At 43.2% G+C, this 21,954-nt stretch overlaps 1 protein-coding gene across 1 annotated transcript in view; it reads left to right on the top strand.

The window, feature by feature from the left end:
* Positions 1 to 21,954, top strand: part of ILDR2 (immunoglobulin like domain containing receptor 2) — a 73,364-nt gene that overhangs the window by 11,658 nt on the left and 39,752 nt on the right. The window contains exons 2-3 of the mRNA XM_013975217.2: positions 9,407 to 9,739; positions 10,772 to 10,891. Coding sequence (XP_013830671.2) covers positions 9,407 to 9,739; positions 10,772 to 10,891 — 453 coding nt within the window. The remainder of the gene's footprint in view (positions 1 to 9,406; positions 9,740 to 10,771; positions 10,892 to 21,954) is intronic.

Below are 21,954 nucleotides of genomic sequence, written 5' to 3'. Positions count from 1 at the left end.
AATAGAAATGGGGAGATACTGATGCTTTTTAGGACCCTTGGGGAGAAAACATGAAAGAATGTTGTCATATTTTAAAAATATTTTTTAAAAGAAATCTTAAAATAGTACATCTGGTCACCCTAACCCTAAAATGGATCAAGCCATTAGGTACTGTGGTAGCAAACAAGAGAAACTGATTCTGTTCAATTTAAGCAATTGGATAGAAAGAAATTTATTGAAAGAAAATTGATTAACCTACAGGACCAATAAGCAAACTGGAGAACGAGGCTTCGAAAATAGGCAAACACTAAGGGAATGTCTGTGATTCTTGGTAAAGCCTTTTTTACTTTATAGCCCATCTATATCAAAAGATGAATAGTTTCTCCTTCTGGTGGTTAAAAGGTTCAAGTTGTGTTTTGTCTTTAAAAATTGAGCCTGTAGGTCAGACTTTCCCCAAATGCTTAGTTTTCCAGGCTGACAGTACTAAGGGTTGGACACACTGTGGACCAAACCTAGTGGAGATGCTTTAGCACTCATTATTCATCTCTTCCGCTTAGAGAACCCGCCTATCAATTGATCCTAAAACAGTGTCATTGGAAATTGGGACAGTATGTTAAAAATGTGAAGACAAAAAAGATGAATTTCTTAAAGATCTAACTTAAAGGCAGGAAAAAGAAGACATGTATTGTCATATTGAATGAAGAAAAAACTCAGGGCTCTGAAAGCCAAGATATGCTGGTGAATGGGCAATTCTGAGGGCTTCAAGAGTTAAAGGATGGATGAGCTTGATATACAGTTTCTAAAGATGCCGGTCTGTGGTGATAATAATTTTCCATTATCTTTAGCAGCGATCTTTACTTCTCTAAAATGCGGCTGTGCTTATAGATCTGCATCTCAAAAATGCTGGCAGGAATAGCTTACAACTAGTGGGGAAAAGGGACTTGCTTTGAAAAAAAAGAAAGTGCTAAAATAAGAACAGCATTGCTGTAGATACTGCTTTTGTTATCCTTGCAAGAACACAGTTCCTCATGTATAGACTCCTTTTTTTTTTTTTACATGAGAATTGGGGCAGGAACTTACTTTGCTATATATAAGGAGGCACTGTCTATACTTGCAGCTGATCCTCCCTGGCCTGGTAACTAGGCGCCCCTGGTGATTAGCTGAGATGGGGCCTGATGCACTGAGCTATCACTCCTCACTCTTACTTTTAGGCAGCTTTTCTAGTTATTGATCAGAATCCATTCTCTACACTGAGGACCACCTGCTGAGAAAGGCCCTTTGGATTCACTTATTCATTTCTTCATTCATTCTTTGATTCATTCCACATTTTGTGAGCTTCAGCTCTATTTTATGGCCTTGCTGTATAATGAGGATACAGAGTCAACCAAATCCACCAAGCGGGATTTAGAAAAGGCAGAGGAACCAGAGATCAAATTGCCGACATCATTGGATCATCAAAAAAGCAAGAGAGTTCCAGAAAAACATCATCTACTTCAGCTTTATTGACTATGCCAAAGTCTTTGACTGTGTGGATCGCAACAAACTGTGGAAAATTCTTCAAGAAATGGGAATACCAGACCACCTGAGCTGCCTCTTGAGAAATCTGGATGCAGGTCAGGAAGCAACAGTTAGAACTGGACATGGAACAACAGACTGGTTCCAAATAGGGAAAGGAGTACGTCAAGGCTGTATATTGTCACCCTGCTTATTTAATTTATATGCAGAGTACATCATGAGAAACGTTGGGCTGGAAGAAGCACAAGCTGGAATCAAGATTGCTGGGAGAAATATCAATAACCTCAGATATACAGATGACCACCACCCTTATGGCGGAAAGTGAAGAAGAAATTAAGAGCCTCTTGATGAAAGTGAAAGAGGAGAGTGAAAAAGTTGGCTTAAAACACAACATTCAGAAAACTAGGATCATGGCATCTGGTCCCATCAATTCATGGGAAATAGATGGGGAATCAGTGGAAGCAGTGACAGACTTTATTTTTCTGGGCTCCAAAATTACTGCAGATGGTGACTGCAGCCATGAAATTAAAAGATGCTTGCTCCTTAGAAGAAAAGTTATGACCAACCGAGATAGCATATTAAAAAGTAGAGACATTACTTTGCCAACAAAGGTCCATCTAGTCAAAGCTATGGTTTTTCCAGTAGTCATGTTTGGATGTGAGAGTTGGACTTTAGAGAAAGGTTAACACCGAAGAATTGATGCTTTTGAACTGTGGTGTTGGAGAAGACTCTCGAGAGTCCCTTGGACTGCAGGGAGATTTAACCCGTCCATTCTAGAGGAGATCAGTCCTGAATATTCACTGGAAGGACTGATGCTGAAACTGAAACTCCCAATACTTTGGCCACCTGATGCAAAGAACTGACTCATTGGAAAAGACCATGATGCTGGGAAAGATTGAAGGCGCGAGGAGAAGGGAACGCAGAGGATGAGATGGTTGGATGGCATCACCGACTCGGTGTATATGAGTTTGAGTAAACACTGGGAGTTAGTGATGGACAGGGAAGCCTGGCATGCTGCAGTCCATGGGGTCGCAAAGAATTGGACATGACTGAGCGACTGAGCTGAACTGAAATCCACCAAATCCTGGTCCTTGCCCTCAGGGACCTTAGAGTCAGAAACCAATTTATATTGGTTCAATATATAAAATTCAATTTATATTGAATTTTTCAAGATCAGAAGATGGTCTTTTAAATTTATTTCCCCAGAACTTAACACTGTATTTTAAAACACGTTTTTGAATGAATTTGAGTTAGATAGTCAAGGGCAGTTTTCCTGAAGATCAGGGGCAGAGTATAAACTGGAAGAATGGTCTGGTGATCCAAGAATGATGACTCCTTCTTCTGCAGATATAGAAAACCCCCTGTAATCCCCGATCTGCAATATCATCTGGTGCTTCCTTTGATGAGGAACCCTGATTTTTACAGATATGTTCTATATAGTATGATCCCTTATCTGACTTACCTTCTTTTTCTGTCTTCTCTAAGCAGTCTCCTTCCAGTTTTGGGGGATACTTGTTTTTAGAGTGAAACATGGATTCTTCCCATACCTCTCTAAATGTCTTCATAAGAGCTTCAAAACACAGGTCCTTTCTGGTGTCACCAGTGCCCAGATTCCGAGTGCCAGCCTCCCCGTTGGGCCAGTGTGTGCTTCTCACGTGTGCAGGACCTACACTCAGTGCTTCTCTCTGTCTGCCTCCCAGAAACGCCTCAGCTACATGTCCTGATGTTTCCCCAGCTGGGGGAATAACATGTTTATAATAAATGAATGGAAGACATCTTAGTATGCCTGGAACGTGGGTGGGGCCAAATCATGGAGAAAATCTTCCATGCCATGTCAAGGCATTTGGACCTTATCCTGGAAGGAGTGGGGAATCTTTTGAGCCTTAAAACAGGAGACTGTCTTTTCTGAAAGAATATTCTAGATATAAAAGATGTGGAGAGTGCACCGGGCTGGAAGTAGGGAGACCACTAAAGAGGCTGTTATAAAACCAAGAAGGTAATGAGGACTTGTGTAAAGTGACGGTCAGAGCTTTAGGCCCAGTCTAGGTTTGGGCTTCTCTGGGGGCTCAGTGGTAAAGAACCCACCTGCCAGTGCGGGAGACCCAGGTTTGATCCCTGGGTTGGGAAGATGCCCTGGAGAAGGAAATGGCAACCCACTCAAGTATTCTTGTCTGGGAAATTGCCAGAGGAGCCTCATAGGCTATAGTCCATGGCGTTGCAAAAGTGTCAAACACAACTTAATGACTAAAGAAAAATAAAAGCGTAGCTTCAAATCTGTCACTTGCTAACCCTCATGTGTTAGGCAAGATACATACATTCTCTGAGAATCCATTTCTTCATCTATAAAATGGGTGTAATGATAATATCTACTTTATAGGATTTTTTGAGAGAATTAAGCTACTACATGAATGACACTTAACACAATTTCTAATATATAGTAATTCTTTCACAATTACTTCCTGGTAGAAGGAAAAGAAACCTGATTTATTCCCACTGGGAATGACCATAGGAATAGAGAAGAGTCAAATTGGAGAAAGATTTGGAATTAGTGACTGAAAGTGGGTAGAGACAGAGAGGAAATGATCAAAGCTTTAATTTCTATCTGCAGGGACAAAATAAGGGCTGTACTGGCAAAAGAGCTAGGGAGACAAGGAAGACCAGTCTATGAGCAAGAGTTGAGGTGGAAAAACAGAAAGTGATATATGTTTAATTTGAATAAAGACAGTGAAGTCGCTCAGTCATGTCCGACTCTTTGCGACCCCATGGACTGTAGCCTACCAAGCTCCTCCGTCCATGGGATTTTCCAGGCAAGAGTACTGCAGTGGGGTGCCATTTTCTTCTCCAGGAGATCTTCCTGACCCAGGGATTGAACCCAGGTCTCCCACATTGAAGGCAGAAGCTTTACCGTCTGAGCTGCCAGGGAAGTCCTGTTTAATTAGAATTATCTGGTAAACATGGAGATGAGGTTTCATGAAGTTGAGGGTCTGGGGCGTAACTTGTAGTTAGAAACAAGGGAGAGTAAGATTCCTTAGGTCAGATGCACAGGTGAACGTTACAAAATGGCTCAAAATTTCAGTTTATTTACCTGGCACTCAAAGATGTTCTTATTAGCCTGTATAGACCAGCATAAGAACATCTGACAGGTGGCGACATAGAAAAACAGAAAGAGCTATAAGAGGTGGGACTCAAGTTCAGGACACTAACCTAGCCCCAGGGCAGATCTCTTGGGAACTAGAGTCAGAGGGAGGGTGTCCCCAGGCCAGACCTCAGTGTCCACAGGAGACTGTCAGTCTTGGTCCTCATCCAGACTTGCTATGACTCTGAGGGGCCTGATCTGGGATAGGAGTGGGGATTTCTTGAGAGGTGTTTTTTGAAGTTGAGTGAATAGCAACTTTACAGTTATAGATATAGATCAGTCATGTGTGAGTATATTGGAAACAAAACCTAGTCCTCAGGAGAAGGGCCTTATATCAGGGCCCAAGCAAGCAGGGCTGGATCTCAGGACAAGGCTTTGGTCCCAATGGATTGCAAGCCAGGTGGAAACACAGCTGAATATAAGCATGGACTGAGGGAAAGACATGTGGCTCGGTGGTTGTGGGAATCGCAGCCCTCACCCAGAACCCAGGGTTAGGGCCAGAAGAGCAGGTCTAGGCCTCGCCCTCTGGTGGGAACGGGGCATCTAACAGGGCTGGCCAGGACAGGCTTGGGGCCTGGGTGCCGTGTATCCTACAGTTTGGAAGCTTCTAGCTAATGCAGGGATTGGCTTCTTTAGCTTTCTAACTCTTCACTCTGGTCCTCAAATGTTCAATAAACTGACATTTCCTTGAAATTCCTGGTTCTGTCCTCTCCAGCTATCCAGATGTATCCCTAGCTTAGATTCCCAGGATTTTCATTATCCCTGCATATGTATACATGTCTGTGTATGTTCACACACACTCAGGGGTACCCTCTGTTTCCAACTGCTAGGAGGTATGGATGTGACTGTGCTGTGCACCCAGTCATTGTTGAACACCGAATTACCCAGTCTGCAATACTATTCCTTTGCAGTTTCTGCCCATTCTGCCCTATAACTCACACCTTTTTGCTCACCTAGCTCTAGGTTTGGAGAAGGTGATCGCACTCCACTGCAGTACTCTTGCTTGGAAAATCCCATGGACGAAGGAGCCTGGAAGGCTGCAGTTCATGGGGTTGCTGAGGGTCAGACACGACTGAGCAACTTCACTTTCACTTTTCACTTTCATGCATTGAAGAAGGAAATGGCAACCCACTCCAGTGTTCTTGCCTAGAGAATCCCAGGGACGGGGGAGCCTGGTGGGCTGCCATCTATGGGGTTGCACAGAGTCGGACATGACTGAAGCGACTTAGCAGCAGCAGCAACAGCTCTAGGTTATATGGCTTTACAGAAGTCAACAGATTGTTATTGACAGCAGCAGCAACAACTACATTTATTGAGTGCTTACTTTACATCAGTATTATCCTAAATGCTTAGGATAAAATCTTATTTAACCCTCAAACAGCTCCACAAAATAGTTACTGTTATTCTGGTTTTACCAGTAAAGAAACCGAAACTCCTAAGAGGAGTAATCTGCTGCAAGTCATGCAGCTAGGAAGTGGTAAGACCTATTCTAAATGAGGACTCGCTCTAAAATCCATGCCTTTAAGTATCATGCTATAAAGAGGCAAATGTTTCTGAAAACATATTCTTTATTCTTTGGAACATGAGCTTATGTGTATGTCATAGAAGAAACTGAGTTGACTAACCTCTGTTAATAATTAAGGGAGTCCACGATTTTACAAAATAATAATTAATGGTGTCCCATGGCTTGGTCAAGTGGCTAATCTCATTAACAGAGAACAGAGCTGAGAAGGAGGTATTCTTAGTAATCATCTAATGAAGAAAACCCTATACTTAAACAACCCTTCCCCCAACACTTTTTGTGCTGCACCTGCCTCCTTTGCTGGTTTCATTTATCCTGGAAAGGCTAGGAAATATTTCATTTCCCAAGTGGAGCCTGAATAGGCAGCAGAGAAGGAAGGTGGTTGGTCAACAGCCAGCATTGTGATTGGTCAATACCTGTGACTGGTCATCCAGCCTCAGTGACTGCTCACTGAAGTCATTTCACCTCTCTGTCCCATTTTGTTACCTGGAAAATCAGACTGTGAATAAGGATTTGAAGAATTACAAGGTTAAAAATTAATGCAATAGAATTCAAGGAGAAACTATAGGAAAAAACAAAACAAAACAAAAACACCACTCAAGCCTTTTCGTCATCTAGCTTTCTAGATGTGTGAGTTGGGAAGAACAGCATCAGTGACACCAGCATTTGGGGGTGGTGGAGGGAAGCAGCAGAGCCTAGGAGATTTTTTCCTGAGCTTCCAGATGGGAATTATCTGCCCCTCGATGGCACTGATCTACATAATCTGGCTATAATCAAACCTTTTGGTGATGAATGGTCATCAAGATTCAAGAGCCTCTGAATGGGAGTCGAGGGGAAAGGCAGGAAAGGTAAGGGAGGGTTCTCATTTGAGATGTACCATCTATGGGTCATGGTCAAGGTGCTCTTAAAGAGCCCTCTCCCTGCAGGCACCCAGACAGAGAAGGTTCAACAACTCTGTTGAGTTAAGGAATATGAGGCTCATTTTACAGGTGAAGGTTGCTTAAGAGACTTCATTTAGGCCTTACCATTAGTGTGTAGCCAGATGAGATTCAAAGCCTTATCTCTTTGATGCCAATGCTCTTTTACTATACTATGCTGTTTATGTCATTTAAACATAAATGTGAAGTCCTAGAAATTTTCGTATTAATAGTCACTCATTCATTTACTTGCCCATTTCTTCATTTATTCTTGAGGAGCTATCCAGCACTTAAGGTTCAAAACACTAAATCTTAAATACTCTGCTGTATTCACTTCCCAGTTCCACAGAATGAAAACCTTTTCTTCCGGACAGGAATTAAAACTTAGTTTTCACAGTGCTTTCATGGAAGAGAGGCACTAGTCTGGAAATCAGAAGTGAGTACAAATGTGGTATTTTGCCCTTGTTGACCACGCTGCTGCTGCTGCTGCTAAGTCGCTTCAGTCGTGTCTGACTCTGTGCGACTCCATAGATGGCAGCCCACCAGGCTCCCCCGTCCCTGGGATTCTCCAGGCAAGAACACTGGAGTGGGTTGCCATTTCCTTCTCCAATGCATGAAAGTGAAGTTGCTCAGTCATGTCCGACTCTTAGCGACCCCATGGACTGTAGCCCACCAGGCTCCTCTGTCCATGGGATTTTCCAGGCAAGAGTACTGGAGTGGGGTGCCATTGAAGCTATTATTCGTGACTCTATGAAGAGTCATGAATGAATGCATATTCAAGTTGTGAGAGTGAGTTTGCTTTGTGGGATGTCATAGAGACCATGGGCAGTAATGAAGGACGGTAGGCCCCCCTAGGAAACGAGTCCTTCTGCCTCTGAAGTCCACCTGGAATTCTAGGGTTAAACTCTGCCTCAAGCTACCTGAAGGTGGCTTGGCAGCCTCCTGGTTTCAACTCTGGACCTCTTTATCCTATCTTTTTATTCATATTCCTTTTTTTGCTTCTCATCATGATTCTGCTTCTGTTTCAAAGCAGAATTAGATCAAGCTAGAGACTCTTAACTCTCCCAGTAACCTGAAGAAGTTGTGTTCTCTTTGTCTGGAGTTTCTAGACCTTACCATTGAGTTCATAGAAGCCCTTTGCCTCTCAAACACTCCCCTGGGCTTTCATTCATAGAAACTTCCCTCTCTTTCTTGGACACCAAGCTTCAAATTGATCTTTTTAACACTTAAACTTCTCATCTGCTTTCTAGTCTCCCCCCACCTCTTTTTGGATCACCTTCAAAGCTTTTGAACTTGGTCTGCTGCTTTTGATCTGAAATTCTCCATTTCTCTCAAAGCCTTCTTTCCCCCTTAATCTCTGTCTCCTTTGCTTGGTCACCAGCTAGAAGGGAAGTCACTTTCTCCTAAATTCATACTTCCTGGATTCATTGTCCTCATTTATTAAATAGTTTAGTATCTATAGGCTTCAGGAGCCAGGACAGCTAAATAAGACACGTTACTTACTTGACCGAACAAGTCTGATGGTGTGAAAATAAGAACTTGCAAAATCATTATAGTAAATGTCTGGTGGAAAATGCTGGGGACACTATGGCGCAAAGGAGGAAGTGATAAATAGATTGACTAGTCAGAGAAGGCTTGACAAGAAGCCTTTGAACTGGGTTTTAAAAGATGAAAAGGAGTTTCCCAGGAAGATAAGTGAGGAAAAAGCTTTCCATAAACAAGAAACACTATGTGCCAAGATCTAGAGGTGTGATATAGCACATCCCACTTAGGGAAACTGTTAGTTTGATGTCCTCTGAGGTTGATGCTCAAACAGAGGTGCTGCAGGAAGTGAGGCTGAGGAGGAACTAGACGATGAAGCACCTTAAATGCCTTGCTGAGAACTTTGGGTTTTGTTCTAAAGGCCATGGAGGATGAGTGAAGAATTTTAAGAAAGAGAGCCATAACAGTCAGATTTAAAAAGATAACCGGAAATTATAGCAAGGAGGATAGATACATGTGGGCAACTATTGGTGGAGAGACCAGACAAGAGATTATTGCAAAATTATAGGCAAAAAATGAGGAGAAATACACGGAAGCAATGGTAGTGGGGTTAAAGAGGGGGATGGAAATATTAAAGATGTTAAGAGGTCACGTTGACATGACTTTGTGACCAACTGGGTATTAGGATTGAGAGCAGGTTTCTGGACAGGGCAACCAGGTAGATACTGATGTTATTCATTGTGGTGGAAAAAACAAGGACAGGTTAGGAAGGTAAGGCAGAAAGGCGTGCCTGTGTAGTGTGAGGTGAGGTCCAGGGTGCAGATGCTGTTTGGACATCTTCATTCTGTTTTGCAGCCGTGGCTGAAGGCCTCCAGGTTACAGTGCCCGACAAGAAGAAGGTGGCCATGCTCTTCCAGCCCACCGTGCTCCACTGCCACTTCTCTACGTCCTCCCATCAGCCGGCAGTCGTCCAGTGGAAGTTCAAGTCCTATTGCCAGGATCGCATGGGGGAATCCCTGGGCATGTCATCCCCACGGACCCAGTCTCTTAGTAAAAGAAACCTGGAATGGGACCCTTACTTGGATTGCTTAGACAGCAGGAGGACTGTTCGAGTGGTAGCTTCTAAACAGGGCTCGACTGTGACCCTGGGAGATTTCTACAGGGGCAGAGAGATCACGATTGTCCACGGTAATAATGCCTCTGTTTTTAAGGAATGGGAGGGAGGCTGGTTTCATTCTTCACAGGTGCAAGAGGATGTCAGCTGTGCACCCTTTCAGTCTCTCAAGATTTTGATTTTATGGGAGATGATAGCATCAAGAAGCTTTCATGAGCTTGACCTTTAGTCTGATAATAAATTTATTATCAGCCCTGAATTGAAATGGGTTCTAGTGAAAGCTTTCTCAGTCAAATACTTTTCACCTTGACACCAGCCTTTAATGCCCTTAACTCAGAAAGTAAACTTCCCTAAGAAGTTCTCTGCTGAGAAAAGGGATGCATGTGTGCAAGTGCAGAGCCAGGTCACTGCATGGCCCAAGTCCCAGGCAGTTTTGCATCTGTTCTACTTTTTCTCCTGGTCCCTAAAGCTTTGGACAAGAAAAGGTCCAAAGTCTGGTATGACCTACTTGATTATTGGAATTTTGAAGAACTCCTGTGAACCCGTCTTGGGCTTCCCTGGTGGCTCGGATGGTAAAGAGACTGCCTGCAGTGCAGGAAACCCGGTTTCCATTTCTGGGCTGGGGAGATCCCCTGGAGAAGGAAATGGCAATCCTCTCCAGTATTCTTGCCTGGAAAATCCCATGGACAGAAGAGCCTGGCAGGCTAACAGTCTGTGGGGTTGCAAAGAGTCAGATATGGCTGAGTGACTAACACTTTTCACTTCCTGTGAACAATTTCCAGGAGTCCAGGTTAATTCTGGAATTTACTTGGCTTTCAGAGGCCTCTGTAAGCCTGGTTGAAAGCAAGTATTCTATTCCTGAAACCAGCCTGCAACTAGGTGTGAATTCGGGGTGTGAATTCTCTCACCTTAGGGATGCTAGCTTTTACCATTGTTTTGCTGTTTGTTTGTTTGCAGTAAAGCAAACATCACGTCAGCCACCATTCAGGTAAAAAAATAGAGCACTGCAGACACCCAGAAGCACCTCACTCCCACCCACCCTCTGTTGTTCACTGTTTTCTTCAAAGGACAGAATTTGAACCAGGTCCTTCTCTTTGCGATAACAGATGCAGATCTTCAAATTGGAAAACTCATGTGGGGAGACAGCGGACTGTATTACTGTATCATCACCACCCCTGACGACCTGGAGGGCAAGAATGAGGATTCTGTGGAAGTACTGGTGCTAGGTAGGTGACAGCCCTCAGCGATATTTTCATCTTAGACTGCTTGCACTGCTCCTTCTTCTCACTTCTCCCTGCGTGTATCAGCAGGTTGCACACACAGGCTTTATCTTTGGTGCACAAACTGATTTCAGAGTATGTTCTTCATGAGCAGTAGCTGTATTTGTTATATTTTGTTTCCTGGCTGCTATGATCCCCTTTTTCGCATTGCCTAAATGTTTCTTCTGCTTTCTTAGTTTTTTTCTCCTCCTTTCCACTTGTACCTTTAACCCTGAATTCTTTCTGCTGATTCTTTACATATGCTACTAGTGAGGAAAATAGCAGGGCAGAGACTGGTGTGTTAGGATCTCCTGAGGCCTTTGGGAATCTTTTCCCATTCAATTATCTCCCCTTGAGGCAATCCTAAGGAAAGATGGCTGTGCACTTTTAATAATAAAAGGTACCCAGTGAAAAGAGCTCTGGGATAGACCTACTAGTGTTTAATTGGAGGGCAAATTTCTTGAAAGCTAAAAGTGCCTGAATTAGTCTCAAAGCAAATATAATCTAATCCTTATTAATATTAATTTCCTCATAAATGAAAACTCATTACTTTTGGCTACTTTTCTCTTTTGTGGATTAGAAGAATGTCAGTGGCAGATGACCTCCTTGTATGAAACTGAAGAACTGAGCACATATTTCATGCTCTATAAATGTTAGTTGAACAAGAAAATTGGAATAAAATATACAGAAATTAAGAAAAGAAACAACATTAACTGTAGGATAAAATGTACATCTTTGAAGCCATTTTCAAAAGAAATTACTTTTTTTGTAGCTTCTAAGAAACCAGGTGATAACAATTTGGGGGCACAAATGAGGTGCTTTCTTTTAGAGGCAAATAAAATTAAAGGTTGATTTTTACCCCCTGTAGGAAATTCAGTGCCCAGGGAGAAAATGGAATTTTCTACTTAGGATTTTTAGTTTTACTCTATCAGGACTGGCAAATAAGGTTTACTGTTGCCTTAATTTTACAGTTTACAAAATGGACTAAGGTAAATATTTATTAATTATTAACCCTTTAATAATAATCAACGAATTGATGCTTTTAAATTGTGGTGCTGGAGAAAATTCTTGAGAGTCCCTTGGACTGAAAGGAGATCAAATCAGTCAATCCTAAAGGAAATCGACCCTGAATATTCATTGGAAGGACTGATGCTGAAGCTGAAACTCTAATACTTTGGCTACCTGATGCGAAGAGCCAAGTCATGGGAAGAGACCCTTATGCTGGGAAAGATTGAAGGCAAGAGGAGAAGGGGGCAGCAGAGGATGAGATGATTAGGTAACATCACTGACTCAAAGCACATAAATTTGAGCAAATCCTGGGAGACAGTGAAGGACAGAGGAGCCTGGCATGCTGCGATGAATAACTGCTGTGACCTGTAAAAGAATGGGAAATATGACATATATTCAAAAGGAAATAAAAATGTAAAAGGTTTATATTGACATTGTAAAAGACTACAGGGCAGTCAGATTCAGGATCTCCTGTGACTCGGAAATCTGTAAATCTGTAAATGTGTAAAACTGTAGGAAATAAAAAGGTAAATTTCTGCCTAATAACACAACTCTAATGGTCAAGTCTGAAGGAACAAGTGGCTCATTGAGCCTGCAGTTAGCTAATTGTGAACGCAAGTTATTTGACCAGTGCAACCATTTGCAGCAAAGTAATTGCTTGTGCAGGAAAAGGAGGCCAGGTAAAAACTGCTTGAAATAATTTGGTCCCCGTTCTGCAAATGTGGGGAAATACACAGAGTGAAAGCCTTGTCATTAGAGGACGTGCTGAAGTATATGAAGGATATTCCTCTGGGTTGAAACATACAGAGTAACTTGGGCAAAGATGCTATCCTCAGGACCAACAGGGGGCTGAAAGGAAGGCTCAGATGAAAAGGGTCAGCAATGATGGGAGAAAACATAAAAAAAATTAGTGTTATCCTAAAAAGGGATCAGAAAGGCCAAATATGGATGCTGCAGATCAGACAGAAGTGGATGGTGGAGTTCTTAGGGAAGAGAAACACATAAGTCTGCTACTGTTGTTGCTTAGCTGCTAAGTTGTGTCCGACTCTTTTGCAACTCCAGGGACTGTAGCCTACCAGGCTCCTCTGTCCCTGAAATTTCCCAGAGAAGAATACTGGAGTCTGTTGCCATTTCCTTCTCCAGGGTTGATCTTCCCGACCCGGGGATCAAACCAGTGACTCCTACTGCGTCTCCGGCATTGTAGGCAGATTCTTTCCCACTGAGCCACTGGGGCAGCCTGTATCCCACATTAATTGGAAACGTTGAAAGCATGGTAAATTTTCCATGTAAACTTTTAGGGCAACACTGGTTGTGTTAATTAAAGGTGTTAGTTTGAAATCTAGGAGAATTTTCTGAATGTGGTATTTACTTTCCAAATGCAATATTCTGAATCTTCTTGGTCTTGACACCCCATTATGGAATTTTTCAAAATATTGTCACAGTTTAAAAAATTCTGATTATTTAGTGGCTATATCCTACAGGCCTGTTCATGAGGTATATTCTTTTTATGTGAGACCAAGAGAGCAACCTGTTCCTGAAGTCAGCCTCTAGGAGATGAAGACCTCGGTAGGAAGATAATGGTCCACAGTTTGCTGCCTACAACTGTCATGAGCCACTTGTGGTCACTGAACTTATTATGAGGAATAGCTGGAGGAACTGGGAGGACTCGTCTTATGAAAGAGGACTTGGGAAAGGGAGTATGGGAAGCCTCTCTAGATATTGGAAGTGAAATTGTGTAGGAGAGAGTGGAAACTTAACCGTTGTAGCTAGGTAAAACTAGAGCCAGGAGTGGAAGTTACAAAGGGAGGGAGTCTGTCTCAGGATAAAGAAAGAGCTGTTAACAATCAGAGAGGCCTCTGAAGATGCAGTGTCCTTAGGAGTACTAATTTCTATGTCCTTAAGAAGGAAGATTTCTTTTGAGTTATTGTATCAGGTATTCATAGGAAAAGGTGTTCAACTCACTTATTTTTGAGCTTTATTTCAAATTGAAAATTATTGGTTTAAAAAGTAGATGAATATGAGTGATGTGACTACTCTGATAAAGGGAGAAAATGACTTCCTGGTAATTCAGTCCTCATGACAGAGATAAAAGGGTTACAAGTTGGTTACAAGAACATACAGGATAGCATTCACTCAAAAGGAAGGCAGTGGGAATGCAGTGTGGTCTTTTGTGGTAGGTCAGTGTTAAAAGAACTAATTCCACAAGAATAAGAATAAACTTGATGGAGGCTTGTAGGAACTGAAACGAGCTCTTCTTAGAGGATGATCACAGCGTGAGGAATAGAAAACTGTAGAATTTCAGATGACCAATTAGTAAAGGAGATAGTTAAAGGGATAAATCAGAGGCAAAGTTAAGATGAATTTGTTTTTTTCATTATACTCACAAAGGTGAAGTTGGAAAAGTTAATGGAGCAAAATTATGAAGTGTCTTATATGTCAGACTAAGAACTTTGTGTTCCATCTGAAGACTTGGAGGAGCCAGTGAAGAAGCCATCACAGAGGAATGAAATTAGATTTCAGGATCAGAATAATAGTAGCAGGGTAGACAGTACGTTAGAGAGGAGTACTAGAACAGAGGGCTCAGTTACGGGCTACTGCAGCAGCATGGGTGAAAGGGCATGCGATTCTGAACCAGAGCAATGAACTGAGAACAGACAGCATGGAGACATTTCTGAGAGGGAAGTGATGGATACTGAGAGACAGGGATGAGTCAAAAGGACACTCTGGTTTATAGTTAACTGGGTAGCCGACTGTTCTGTCAACCAAGAGAGAGGCTACAGATTGGAAACCAGGTTGGAGAGGCCGGAAAATGAGTTTGATTCTTAATACATGGAATGTGAGATGTCTTGATGACAATTAGAAATATGGTCTGGAATTCAGTGGAAAAACAGGGATTAGAGATAACAGATTTGAGAGTCATGAATGATAGTCACAACTATCATTATGAAAGAATAGATGAGTCACCCAAAAAGATTATATAAAGTGAAAAGGGCCAAGGACAGAACCTTAGTTTGACTTCATGTGAGTGGTGACATTGGTCCTGCATGTATATTTGTCTTAATTTGCCTTACAACACTGGACCCTTCTCAGTAGCACTGGAACATGAGCTCTTCAGTGGCCAGGACCAGTTCTCATTCATCTATTTGCATTGGTTTGCAGAGTTTCTAGAATAAAGTTTAAGTGAATGTTTTTTTAAATGATAAATGGGCAGAATCTATAACTAATACTTACTTTGTACCTCTTAAATATTAGTCAATGCTGAGTATGTATTTGTTGACTTATGAAGTGTTAATACAATAAATGTTTATAGTCTCAAGTGAGATATAACATCATTTAATCTCATTGGTCATGATTCTTTATCTAGGTATTTAAATTTTTCCTAGTGACAGAACCACCAGGAAATATGGTTGAAGCCACAATACCACACAAGCTGTCTATATTACGAAGCTATAGAATGCTCCCTGGCATCAATCATGTTTTCAGAAATGTAACTGCTGCTTTAGGTAATGGTTTTTACTTGGCCCATATCTGCTTTAGTACTTCATTTCATTTCTCAGTGAAACTGCCTATAATCATTAACCTCACTTCAAAGACGTAGTTGCCCTTGTCTATACTGCTTACCTCCCCACTGAGTATGACCTACCTTCTTTTCCCCATACGTCTGAACTATCTATGAATTGCTGCCGATGCTTCTTTCAGAGGTTGAGAATATCCAAAGGTGTGATTTAGAGAAATGCGAGGATAACCACTGATTCACCATTAAACTCAAACACTGTACTGAACACTTTTTAATCTCTTTTTGATGATTCAGAAGGTAGAGTCATTCTGAAGAAATGCACGTGGTGTTTAGGGTGCTTTGAGATGATAGTGACAGGTACCTTAGAAATATTTAGATAGATGGTTGGGATCGTAGAGCCATGCCAGCAGACAGTTACCAAAGGTGGAAGTGTCCAGAAAATCTGCCACCCTGAGATTAGACATTGGTCTAGGATCAGGAACAATCTGTTTATAACCTGGAACCATGCCACTGTTTGGATAGGAATAAAGTTCCCTCGGTCAGCTCCAGCTGGCAGGAAAAGGACTTCACCATTCAGGAAGGCTCAAGTAGGGAAGTTGCTATTTTAAAATCTAAAAGCAGCTCGCCTTGTTCTTACTTCTTTCTATGCACAATGTAAGGGCCTGACCCCTTCTTTCTGATGTCTCATGTGATAGCTTGTTTTTTAAGGGCCAAAAGAAAAAAGGAGGGAAAGGGCCCCAGTAAAAATATGGCGCAATGAACACTTGTGCCTCTGGACTGAGAAAAGGAGAACTGCACGAGCCTGTTTCATGAGCATGTTTCAACATGGAACAGGTTCTCTTGTCCAGGTTATCAGGATAAACAAGATGGCTTTAGCATCCTTTCTACAATTTTGACTTTATCTAAAATATCCACAAACTGCAGGATTAACTCTCTATATAGGTGATGCCCAAATACGGCTGTCCTGTTTTGTTTAATACTGCTTCTGTTTTAGGAAAAGTGATACCTCTTTATTATAAAAACTAAACAAAACAGAAAACACAAGAGAAGAAAATATCTTTTAAAAAATTCACCACTCAGAGCTAACTATTGTGTTCTTCAGAACTCTTAATTGCAAGGAACAGATTCTCAAACTGGCTTAGGGGAACTTTTTGGCTTAGGTAACCAGTAAAGTGAAAGTGAAGTCGCTCAGTCGTGTCCAACTCTTTGCGACACCATGGACTGTAGCCTGCCAGGCTCTTCCATCCATGGGATTCTCCACGCAAGAATACTGGAGTGGGTTGCTGTTTCCTTCTCCATGGGATCTTCCTGACCCAGGGATCAAACCTGGGTCTCCAGCACTACAGGCAGACTCTTTACTGTAACCAGTAAGTCCAAGGGTATTCCTAACTTCAAGCATGGCTGAGTTCCAGTGTTCAGATTATGTTTTAAATATCTCCATCTCCTCTGTGTTAGATTCATTCTCCAGCAGACTGTCTCCAGATGTGACCCCTAGCAGATCTTTAACACCTTTGATCTCAGGAGGATAAACTGCCTCTCTCCATAGTGTGGCAAAAGTCCTATTGTTGGGGGTGGGCTGTGCATTCTGAGAGAAACATAGGGTACCACCAACCCCAAATGAACCATATGAATTGAAGGGAAAAGGAGTAGCTTCATAAAGAGAAATTGCACATTTGTTTCCAAATGAAGAAGAAAAGAATGCCAGGCAGGCAAAAACACACACTGTTAACATGTTGTGGAATTCATCAATTTCTGCTTCTTTTTAGGCCAAATGCAATGCTATTCCAGGAGGCCAGAAATAGGCTTGCTCCCAGCAGGTCCTTGTGAGTAGGTACTAAGTTGGAATTGATTCTTCCCTGTGAAGGTAATGCAGCAGAATTACCTATGTTTTCTTGTCATGCTTCTCTTTTTCCTTCCATCTCCTCCTGTGATTTATCCTGAAGTACAGCATATATTACCTTGACAAGAGGTGGAGAAACAGGCATGCATTAAATTTTTTAAAAATCAAATTATTCACAATACTGTGCCTGAAATTGTTATTCTGGTCTAAAATCAACTTTTTGGCCTATTAGCATTAAAAAGCCATGAAGAACATAATGAGAAATCAGGGAATTCTAGGGAGGGACATCTCAGAACTAGTGATCCACTTTAGGGATTTTCGATAGGAATCTGTGCCTGTGGCTGTGCAGAAATGCTCAGGCACACACCTCTCTGTCAATGCTGCCTCAACTTGAATCCCATTGTACTAACACGCCCCCCACCCCCAACACCACCACCACCATTAGTTCTGGCTGTTTAGAAAGATTACCTGTTGCCAGGACTTCCCCTCCCCCTTCTCTTGCTTGATGCCAGCCTGTGCTGCTAACCAAGGAGATTTGCCGATTAGAAGGGCTTCAGCTCAGAGAGTTCCCATGGCAACAGACTCCTCAGAGGTCTTTGTTGCCTGCTAAAACTTTGATCTCCGAGAGTGGCTGCTGCTGTTTCTCTCTAAGATTTACAAACAGAGGAAGAGGAGAAAAGAATTGGAGGAGAAGAAAAGTTTACTCCTGGCCAAAAGGAGAGAATAAATTAATTACAGCCACACTCTAGCCATAAATCTGGAGGTTACTCCTTTGGAACATCTTCCATTTAGGCTGTTCCTACATTTTCATTTGTAGACTCGATTATATTTCCACTATCTTGTTTCAAATGAAAGACTTAAAGTAGAGTTGACTCCTCTTGGAAGGTGGACCTTATCCTATCCATCTTCAGATTTCCAGAAGAGTCGAGATAACTGTGCTGGCTGCCATGAAAGCAGAGACACAGAACTAATATCGGGAGAGAGCTTTTTAGGCCCCAGACCCACTGGCTTTTCTCCCAGCCCTTTCTCTTAATTCTGGCCTACTCTGCCCTGAGCTTACCTACATGCATGCCTCTATTGATCTTGGTTTTGAGAAAAACCAGAGTAATGTGTTGAAGGAGTGGAGAAGAAGGAAGAGGCAGAAAAATCAGCCAGGCATCAATAAGAAGTTGATTCTGTTTAATGGCTGTCAGTGAGCCTTCTACCATCTGAGGAGTGGAGTGGGGTTTGTGGTTGCTCCAACGACTGGGGATCATGCCTTTCACTCTTCGCAAGAAGCCTCTGATGGCCTTCATGCCTCCCTAGTGCATAATCACAACCCTGTTCTTTGATGGGCATCATGGAATGGAGTCAGTTTTGCTTCATGTGTGACTTGTATTTGCATTATGATTTAACTTTTGACCAGTCTTGTTTGCATACTATGTCCCTAACACAGGGAGGATACAAAATAAATAAAAGGCACTGTTCTGTCCCTATATAAATTACCATCTTTTGATAAAAAGTATTACATTTCTGAGGCAATGAGAGAACAAGAAGAGTTAAAAAGTGTATTGATATTAAATGTCTAGGCTACTGATTGACAAGAGGGGCCGCTTTTGCCCCCCAGATTTTTGGCGATATTTGGGAACACTTTGGTTGTCACAGCTTGTGGGATGCCATGGCAGCTAGCAGGGGGAAACCAAGGAGACTGCTGAATATCCCACAATGCACAGAACAGCTCTCCCACCGTCAGCAAAGGATTCTCTGTCCCCACATGTGAACAGTGCTAAGGTTGAAAAACCCTGATCTTGGTCAAAGGTCAATCTGGATACTGGATAAGGTCCACTGTGAAGAGCATGGGCTTTGGGGGGGCACATTTATGTGGACTCCATGCAGCCATATAACCTTTAATAACTCACTGTTGATAAGGCATGGTTTCCTTATCTGTAAAAATGAGGGAGGAAAAATAAAAGTTAACATGGAAAACCTATTGTGAGGATTAAATAGCACAGAACACAAACTCAGTAAATGTCAGCTCGGGGCTTCCCTGGTGGCTCAACAGTAAAGAATCCGCCTGCAATGCAGGAGACTTGGGTTGGGAAGTTTGATCCTTGGGTTGGGAAGATCCCCTGGAGAAGGAAATGGCGATTCACTCCAGTATTCTTGCCTGGGAAAGCCCATGGACAGAAGAGCCTGGCAAGCTACACAGACTAGGGGTCACCGAAGAGTCAGACACAAGTGAGGGACTAAACAGCAACAACAAAAGGTCAGTTTCCTTCTCCTACTTCTTCCCATCCCCCACATCTAATCTGCAGTGTGCTGCCCCTCATCTGAGGGAACCCCCTGCAGGGAGTTCTGTGTTCTGAGACTCATCCTAGAGAGCCGATTTTCCTTTAGCCTGTTCCATAGGCAGAGGCTGTAATGAGCCATCTGAATTGGCGATCCTGTTACTAATAGGTTCGTGTTTTTCCCGATGACATCTGTGCAGTGCTGTGCAGTGGTGACCCTAGTCAGCCCCGTGGGAATCTTCCTGCTAGTGGGTTTCAGGGTATTCTGTCCCAGCATGCAGTCTTTTCATTGCTATGTTTTGTTAGCTGTTGAAAGCCCCTGTTTCTCATTTAATTACACAGTGTTTGCTACCTGACCTACATACAAGGATTAGGTTATACAGGCCACTCGATGAAGGCTGGAAGGGTTTGGGGAACACCTAAGACTTGGATTAGGATCTGGATGGACTTGGAAAGACTTTAGATAGGACAACCTTATAATTTCTTGTCCGAATTAGGATACTCTTGAGAGTGAAAAGGGGAGACTTTAAATAATTTATATCAAGACAACAGGCATTCAGGTGTGATGATCACCCCATCTTTAGAGATGATCACCTGGAAGTTTTTTTTTTTTTTTTTTTTTTTTTTAAGAGAACAGAACAGAGGAGCTGGGAGCAAATTAGTTTCAGCTCACCTTCACCTGCTGACCCCAAGATGTTAGCAGGCATTCTAATTAGGGAGCCTATGGATGTGCACCAGCTTCCCTGGTAGCTCCCACCAATGCAGGAGACCCTGGGTTGGGAAGATCCCCTGGAGAAGGGAATGACAACTCACTCCAGTATTCTTGCCTGTAGAATTCCATGGATGGAGGAGCCTGGTGGGCTACAGTCCATGCGGTCACCAAGAGTCTGAGACCACTGAGCAACTAACACTTTCACTTTGACAGGGCTGTGTACATCTCCATTCATTTACTAGAAGCAAGCAAAGAGGTGGCGGAGAAGGCAGTGGCACCCCACTCCAGTACTCTTGCCTGGAAAATCCCATGGACAGAGGAGCCTGGTGGGCTGCAGTCCATGGGGTCGCTAAGAGTCGGGCACGACTGAGCGACTTCACTTTCGCTTTTCACTTTCATGCATTGGAGAAGGAAATGGCAACCCACTCCAGTGTTCTTGCCTGGAGAATCCCAGGGACAGGGGAGCCGGTGGGCTGCCGTCTATGGGGTCGCACAGGGTCGGACACCACTGAAGCGACTTAGCAGCAGCAGCAAAGAGGTGGTGGTTTGCGGTACTACTTGTTCACTGAGAAATGTGTGCGAAGATTTCTGAAGGGTGAAGGACGTTTAGGCTCTTCACTGCCCTGGGTTGTTAAGAGAACAAACGAAGTCTTGAAGGCACTCATTGCCCTCCCTCACCCACAGCCACCCGGCCCCGAGCTGTGACTGCCTCCCCTCCCCCCTTCCTCCGTCGAAGCCTTTATCCCCGCCTCACTATTTTTGCTTCACTTGTTGCTCATCACTGTGGGAGGAAACTGGGCCTTCAATTAGTGCGCATTCCTGAAGCCCGCGGTTGCCGTGGTTACCCGGGCGGGAGCCCGGCAGCTGGGTCAGCTCGCTTGGCGCATTGTAGTCGGTGCACCCGGGCGGCGGCAAACGCGCTAAGCTGGTGCGCGTGAGGGCGGGGCCGGGGCCGGCAGACGGGAGGCGCTGGGGGCCCGCGGGAGAGTGGGCGTCGCCGAAAAATCGGCTCAGCTCTGGAAAGAAAGAATGGCAGCCCTTGAAAGCCGGTCAGGAGACAGTGACGGCATTTTTCTCGAGCCAGCTGCGGCTATTCGAGTCTGCTGGTTTTGGTTCACAGGGGGATAGTGCCTCTGAGTTTGCTCTGGGAAATGCCCCATGCTCAAGCCCCTCGCACTGAGAGGGGGCTGGCCATGGAGGAAAGGGCCCAGCTCTGACCATCTAAGGGCTATCAAGCTGTGTGCCCCTGCGGTCAGCCTCGGACCTCCTGGGCTTTTTTGGTTAAGGAAACTAGCCATTTTGATACCTTTGCATCTGTGGTATCTGTGCTGGTCTGATGGATGGAGCACACTGAGCTCAGGAGATCACACTGGGCACCAAGAAACTCAATTTCCTTCTTCCATTAAATCCCACCCTCCTCTATGTCATTTTGGAGTCAAATCTACCTGTCTTCAGCTTTTCATCTCATGCCAAGTTGAGCATGTTATATTACTAATAATACCTTTGCATCTGTTCACTCTAAGACTAGGGAGTTGGATCACTATAGCACTTTGCAAAGGCAGAGTGCTTCACAATCATTTTTATTATTACTTTTGGTAGTTTATAGTAGTGCAGTGAATACCTTTTAATTAGCTCATACTGTGTTATGTATTCAGTAATCATTTTCTGGTCACAACTTTAAAAGGT

The sequence above is a fragment of the Capra hircus genome, chromosome 3 (assembly GCF_001704415.2).
Source record: "Capra hircus breed San Clemente chromosome 3, ASM170441v1, whole genome shotgun sequence".
Classification (NCBI taxonomy): Eukaryota; Metazoa; Chordata; class Mammalia; order Artiodactyla; family Bovidae; genus Capra; species Capra hircus.
This window is presented reverse-complemented; position numbering and strand designations above follow the sequence as displayed.